General features: G+C 40.9%; 1 protein-coding gene across 1 annotated transcript in view; it reads left to right on the forward strand.

Annotated features, from left to right (window-relative positions):
- LOC107729347 (VPS10 domain-containing receptor SorCS1-like) overlaps positions 1-7,220 on the forward strand; it is a 202,173-nt gene that overhangs the window by 174,913 nt on the left and 20,040 nt on the right. Inside the window, exons 20-22 of the mRNA XM_016539813.1 lie at positions 3,466-3,599; positions 3,781-3,904; positions 4,361-4,473. Of these exons, the coding sequence (XP_016395299.1) occupies positions 3,466-3,599; positions 3,781-3,904; positions 4,361-4,473 (371 nt within the window). The remainder of the gene's footprint in view (positions 1-3,465; positions 3,600-3,780; positions 3,905-4,360; positions 4,474-7,220) is intronic.

The following is a 7,220-nucleotide window of genomic DNA, read 5'->3' on the forward strand; positions in this document are numbered from 1 at the left end:
ATGACAGAGCGATGGGCTGCCGGCTGTTGCTCCCAGACCTCTTTTGCCACATCCGGGAGGCCGCGGGGTTGCCGGCCAAAGAGGAGCTCGAAGGGGGTGAAGCCAGTTGAGGCCTGCGGAACTTCGCGGATCCCGAAGAGGACATAGGGGAGCATCAGGTCCCAGTCGCGCTTGTCCTCCGCGACCACCCGTCTCAGCATCTGCTTGAGGGTTTGGTTGAAGCGTTCGACCAGTCCGTCGGTCTGGGGATGGTAGACCATGGTCCTCAACTGCTTCACCCGCAGCAGCCGGCAGAGGTCAGCCATTAGCCGGGACATGAAGGGGGTCCCCTGATCGGTCAGGATCTCCGCTGGGATGCCGACTCGGCTGTATAGCAGGAAGAGTTCCTGGGCAATGGCTTTGTCGGTGGCTTTTCGGAGGGGCACTGCCTCAGGGTACCGGGTGGCATAACAGATGGTGAACACTATTAACAGCAATGATGAGCTTGTAGTGTGATAGAAGACTAGTTATGCAGGAGCTAAACCATTTAGGGCCTTAAGAGTAAGTAGTAATATGTTGTAACTGATACGGAACTTAATAGGTAGCCAGTGCAGAGAATGTAAAATTGGGGTAATATGATCATATTTTCTTGACCTGGTAAGGATTCTAGCAGCTGCATTTTGGACTACCTGTAGCTTGTTTATTGTCTTGTTGAAATATATAGTTGAGTATCATCAGCATAACAATGGAAACAAGTCCCGTATTTTCTAATAATATCACCAAGGGGCAACATGTATACTGAAAATAGCAGAGGCCCTAGGACAGATCCTTGTGGCACTCCACACTTTACTGGATTTAATTGAGATGATTCCCCGTTTAAATAGACAAAGTGATAGCGATCAGAAAGGTAGGATCTAAACCATCTTAAAGCCTGCCCTTGAATACCTGTATAGTTTTGTAATCGATCTATGAGTATGTCATGATCTATAGTGTCGAACGCAGCAGTAATTTAGTGGGTACAGGATCTAACAGGCATGTTGTTGGTTTAGATGCAGTGATAAGTTTATTTAGCTCTTCCTGTCCTATAGTTGTAAAGCACTGCAGTTTATCTTTTGGTGCGATGAATGAAGCTGAAGTATTATATGCTGTAGAATCTACATTTGTTATTGTATTTCTGATGTTATCTATTTTATCAGTGAAGAAATTCATAAAGTCCTCACTACCAAACTGTGAGGGAATATTTAGTTCGGGTGACATCTGATTATTTGTTAATCTAGCCACTGTGCTAAATAAAAACCTTGGATTGTTTTGGTTATATTCTATGAGTTTGCAGATTTGCTCGGCCATGGCAGCTTTTAGAGCCGGTCTATAGCTGTACATACTGTTTTTCCATGCAATTCTAAAAACTTCCAAGTTTTTCTCCATTTGCGTTCAAGATTATGAGTTTCTTTCTTGAGAGAATGGGTATTGCTGTTGTACCATGGCGCAGTACGTTTTTCTCTAACCTTTTTCAATTTGAATGGGGGCAACAGCTTCTAATGTATTAGAGAAAATAGTGCCCATGTTGCTAGTCATTTAGTCTAGTTCATGTGTACTTATTGGTACACAGAGCAGTTGAGATAAATCAGGCAGGTTATTTGTGAATCTGTCTTTGGTGGCTGGAACAATAGTTCTGCCCAGACGATAACGCGGAGCGATATAGTTATTATCAGTAATACGCAGTATGCACGATACAAGGAAATGGTCAGTAACATCATCACTTTGAGGTACGATATCTATATCAGTAAGATCAATTCCATGCGATATAATTAAATCTAGCGTATGATTAAAACGATGAGTGGGCCCGGAGACGTTTTGCTTGACTCCAAAAGAGTTTATTAGGTCAGTAAACGCAAGTCCTAATGCATCATTTGTATTATCAACGTGAATGTTAAAATCTCCGACAATTAGCGCTTTATCAACAGTAACCAATAGGTCTGAGAGGAAATCTGCAAATTCTTTTAGGAAATCTGTATATGGCCCTGGTGGTCTATACACAGTAGCCAGAGCAAGAGATACAATAGATTTCTTTTGCATATCTGACAGTGTAACATTAAGCATTAGTATTTCGAATGAGTTAAACCTGTATCCTGTCTTCTGAGTAACATTGAGAATATCACTATATATTGTTGCAACACCGCCGCCACGACCAGTCTGACGGGGCTCATGCTTATAACAGTAGCTTGGTGGAGTAGACTCATTTAGACCAATATAATATCAGTGAAGAAATTCATAAAGTCATTACTATTAAACTGTGAGGGAATATTTAGATCGGGTGGCGTCTGGTTATTTGTTAATCTAGCCACTGTGCTAAATAAAAACCTTGGATTGTTTTGGTTATATTCTATGAGTTTGCAGATTTGCTCGGCCATGGCAGCTTTTAGAGCCGGTCTATAGCTGTACATACTGTTTTTCCATGCAATTCTAAAAACTTCCAAGTTAGTTTTTCTCCATTTCCGTTCAAGATTACGAGTTTCTTTCTTGAGAGAATGGGTATTGCTGTTGTACCATGGCGCAGTACGTTTTTCTCTAACCTTTTTTTAATTTGATGAGGGCAACAGCTTCTAATGTATTAGAGAAGATAGTGCCCATATTGGTAGTCATTTCATCTAGTTCATGTGTATTTATGGGTACACAGAGCAGTTGAGATAAATCAGGCAGTTTATTTGTGAATCTATCTTTGGTGGTTGGGAACAATAGTTCTACCCGGACGATAATGCAGAGCCACATAGTTAATAACAGTAATATGCAGCATGCACGATACAAGGTAGTGGTCAGTAACATTGTCACTTTAAGGTACTATATCTATATCATTAAGATCAATTCCATGCGATATAATTAAATCTAGCGTATGATTAAAACGACGAGTGGGTCTGGTTATGTTTTGCATGACTCCAAAAGAGTTAATTAAGTCTGTAAACACAAGTCCTAACGCATAATTTATATTATCAAAATGAATGTTAAAGTCTCCGACAAGTAGCGCTTTATCAACATTAACCAATAGGTATGAGAGGAAATCTGCAAATTATTTTAGGACATCTTTATACGGCCCTGGCGGTCTACACACAGTAGCCAGAGCAAGAGATAGGAGAGATTTCTTTTGCATATCTGACAGTGTAACATTAAGTAGAAGTATTTCAGATGAGTTAAACCTGAATCTTGTTTTCTGAGTAATATCAAGAATATATATATATATATAATTTAGCAGATGCTTTTGTCAACAATTTAATGTAGCAGTCAAGTTATACTAAAATAAATATATTCTTACATATTTTTTTATCTAGTTTTATCACTAAAATGAAACAAACTTTATTGGTTCTCTCATATGTCTTTAACACAGCAGGTTTAAATGTGAGGAAGTGAACAAGATTTGTGAACTAGCAAACACTGTTAAACTCTTTCGGCTCGACCAACCAACTTTTCTCTTTTCTTTCTCTCTCGCCACAGGTCAACTGGAGTCTATTCACCTCTCCGCCCCTTTTGTCGCTGTGAAAAATAAAGAAGTCAATCTGACGGTGGTTCTCTCGCCAAGCCAAGTGGGAACAGTCACCTATATCTGGTGGTTTGGGAACAATTCAGAGGTAAAGTCTCCATGTGTGACTCACTAGACGCCTGTGCATGACTCAGTCTGTGTCTCTGTGTTTGTGTGTGTGTGTGTGTGTGTTTGCCTCACAGACTGCCATGTAAATAAAGTTGGCATGTTCACTGCAACTGCGCTGACAGGGTGTCCTCTTGAGAGTCTCTCTCAAACTGTATTCACAGCCCGTGATCACACTGGAGGGGAGTGTGGCATTCACGTTCTCTCGAGAGGGAATCAGCATTGTCACTGTACAGGTGTCTGCTGGGAATACCATCCTGCAAGACAGGAAAACCATCGCTGTCCACGGTGAGTTTTACACACAGCAAGTAAACAGACTGCTAGGCATTGAAGATAGCTTCATATATGAGCAATAAGATTTCTCGAAATATGTTTTGTTCTTTGCTCTTTGTATATTTGTGATACATTTGGAAAACATCAACACTTTAACTATTGTAGTTAAGCATACAAGGAATGGTAAAAATGGTAAATGGTATGGTAAAAAAAAACATGATAAAATAAATAAAATAAAATTATGTTAATGTTGTTATTTTTTTATATTTTAATATAAAGGCCAATTGTTTTCTTTTCTTTCTTTTTTTTCTTCAGAAATGTCAAAACTCAAAATGAAACCATATTCATATTGCATTTTAAGTACTATATCATACAGTAAATACACATTGAAAGCAAATGCTGCAGCACAGGTTTACTGCAGTGCAGTAGTCAGAAACTAACAATAACAAATACTTTTTTTTGTAATTACAGAATACTTCAGATCTCATCTTCTTGCCTTTTCATCTAACCTGGATGATCACAACCCTGATGTAGCTGAATGGAGGCTTGATGTGAGTCGAGTCATTAAAACCTCTATGGTGCAGGTGAGTTCAAACCATTTACCATTTGACAAAACATTCAATTTTCACACAGCTGAAAATCTGCTCCCCTATTCAATGACATTAAAGAGTTCAATATATAATGCTTCACTGCATATACAATATAATAAAGCATGAAGAGGCATCCATGTCTGTTTCCTTTGAGGTCATCTATATGGTAGTATAGTGCTAACATAAAGTTTAAAAAGCTATACATATTAAAGTCTTTCTTTTCCTTGGAGTATGTAACTACAGCCTATTTATTCATATTAATACTCAGGTACACAAGAAGATTTCTCTTTTTTCTTGAACTTTCTGTCAGTGCTCTGTGCACAAAGTTTAAAGGAGTGTGTGCAAGAATATTCATCATCTGATCTGACATGGCTCTAGGATACAGAATACAAGATGACTCATTTCTATCAAGAACAAAATTATTTTATCAAACAATAATCAAGGTCTTCTAGGAATTTCCTGTATTGATATTAAACACAAAGGATGACAAACTAATGGATGTGTTTCTCAGAAATGTAATGGCATTTGACATTTCAGGTTTTGAGCATTATTTGACAAATGTCAGCATAAAATCTTCAAAAATAATTCTGTTCCATAGTCATATAAATAGTATGACATTAACACAAAATCATTTCAGAGAATCTCAATTTAAAGCACTATTTGAGCCAATTCAAGGAAACCCGTCAAGAGGGCATTTAGATGTTCAGAGTCTATATATACTGAGCTGGGTAGTAACTGATTTCATGTAATCTGGATTACGTAATCCGATTCCAAAAAATTAAGTACTTGTAATTAGACTAAATTACATTTTAAAATACTCATAATCAGACTACAGTTACTTTTTTATAGATTACATGATTACATATTATTCACACAATAGCAATCAATTATTCATAATTAACTGATTCTTTCTAATTCTTCTATTTCATCTTTGAATTTTTCCTTTCTAAAATAGCCTGCCGCTTATATAAACTCAGAAAGTCCAGTTTTGTGGACATTCACACAGAGATCAATCATTAGTCAGGTGGCTACACAGAATTTGACCATTGGATTTACAAAAATCATTTCAGGTTTAAGAAGCGTTTCAACATTTAACATCAACTATTGTTTCAACATTAACTTAAACAGATTCATTTTTATTTGAATTATCAATCAGTAAGTTATTTAACCATGTATTATTATTATGTATTATTGAAAGGCTTTTGTCTTTTAAAATCATTATTTACATGTAATGCAGACATTCCCAAACGTTTTGTCATCTGAACCTCATGTATTTACTTTAAAGGGGTGGTCAACCAGCTATTTTCGAAGGCTTGATTGTGTTTATGGGGGGCACTGTAACACGTGTGTTACGCTGTGTCATAGGAAGGCAGACGAAGGCAAAAGTTGCAATTCCAATATTCTTGATTTAATAATAAATACAAGCAGGAAAACAGCAAGAAAACACACAACTAAACTTAAAGTAGAACGGAAAAAGGCTAAGGGAGAACTCAGGGTTTAAGTAGGGGAGCAAACAAAGGAACTGATGAGTTAATTAATCAAACACAGGTGAACAGAATGACAATTAGGAGACTAAGGAAAACTAGGTCACAGGGGAACAGGCTAACTGAAAACACAATGAAAACCAGGACAAAAACTAAACATAACCCTAACATTACTCCCCCCTCCCGGAAGGCACGGGCGGATCAGGGAGTTCAGGGGACCATGGTGGAGCAGACAGTTCAGGGGGCCATGGCGGAACAGGCAGTTTGGGGCACCGTGGCGGAGCAGGCAGACTAGGAAGCCATGGTGGATCAGGCAGACTAGGAAGCCATGGTGGATCAGGCAGACTAGGAAGCCATGGCGGTGCAGGCAGACTAGGAAGCCATGACGGAGCAGACAGTTCAGGAGGCCATGGCGGTGCAGGCAGACTAGGAAGCCATGACGGAGCAGACAGTTCAGGAGGCCATGGCGGTGCAGGCAGACTAGGAAGCCATGACGGAGCAGACAGTTCAGGAGGCCATGGCGGTGCAGGCAGACTAGGAAGCCATGACGGAGCAGACAGTTCAGGAGGCCATGGCGGTGCAGGCAGACTAGGAAGCCATGACGGAGCAGACAGTTCAGGAGGCCATGGCGGTGCAGGCAGACTAGGAAGCCATGGCGGTGCAGGCAGACTAGGAAGCCATGGCGGAGCAGGCAGACTAGGGAGCCATGGCAGAGGAACTGATGAGTTAATTAATCAAACACAGGTGAACATATTGGCAATTAAGACAATGAGGAAAACTGGGTCACAGGGGGACAGGCCAACATTACTCCCCCCTCCCAGAAGGCATGTCCCGTGCCGTAACAGTACCATCGGGGAGGATGAGCCTCCAGGGCGGATCAGGGAGTTCAGGGGGCCATGGTGGAGCAGGCAGTTCGGGAGGTCATGGCGGATCAGGCAGACTAGGAAGCCATGGCGGAGCAGACAGTTCAGGAGGCCATGGCGGTGCCGGCCATTCGGGAGGCCACGGAGGAGCCTTTGTAGCCTTGTCCCGGTTCCCCGGCCCGGCCACTATGGCAACGGATCTCTGCCCCCCCCCAAAAAAAGACATGTTCTTGGGGAAAATTAGGTCCTTCAATGCCCAGAGGGATTCTAGAGGGCGCTCTGGAGGAGCGGTGCTGGCTAGTACAGGGGTCTCAGGAGACAGAGGAGGGCTGGACGGGACCAGCGGAGACTCAGGAGACTCAGGAGAGCTTTCTAGAGCCGATTCTGGAAAGAG

Source organism: Sinocyclocheilus rhinocerous, unplaced genomic scaffold, assembly GCF_001515625.1.
Source record: "Sinocyclocheilus rhinocerous isolate Xijiao unplaced genomic scaffold, SAMN03320098_v1.1 scaffold1148, whole genome shotgun sequence".
Taxonomy (NCBI): Eukaryota; Metazoa; Chordata; class Actinopteri; order Cypriniformes; family Cyprinidae; genus Sinocyclocheilus; species Sinocyclocheilus rhinocerous.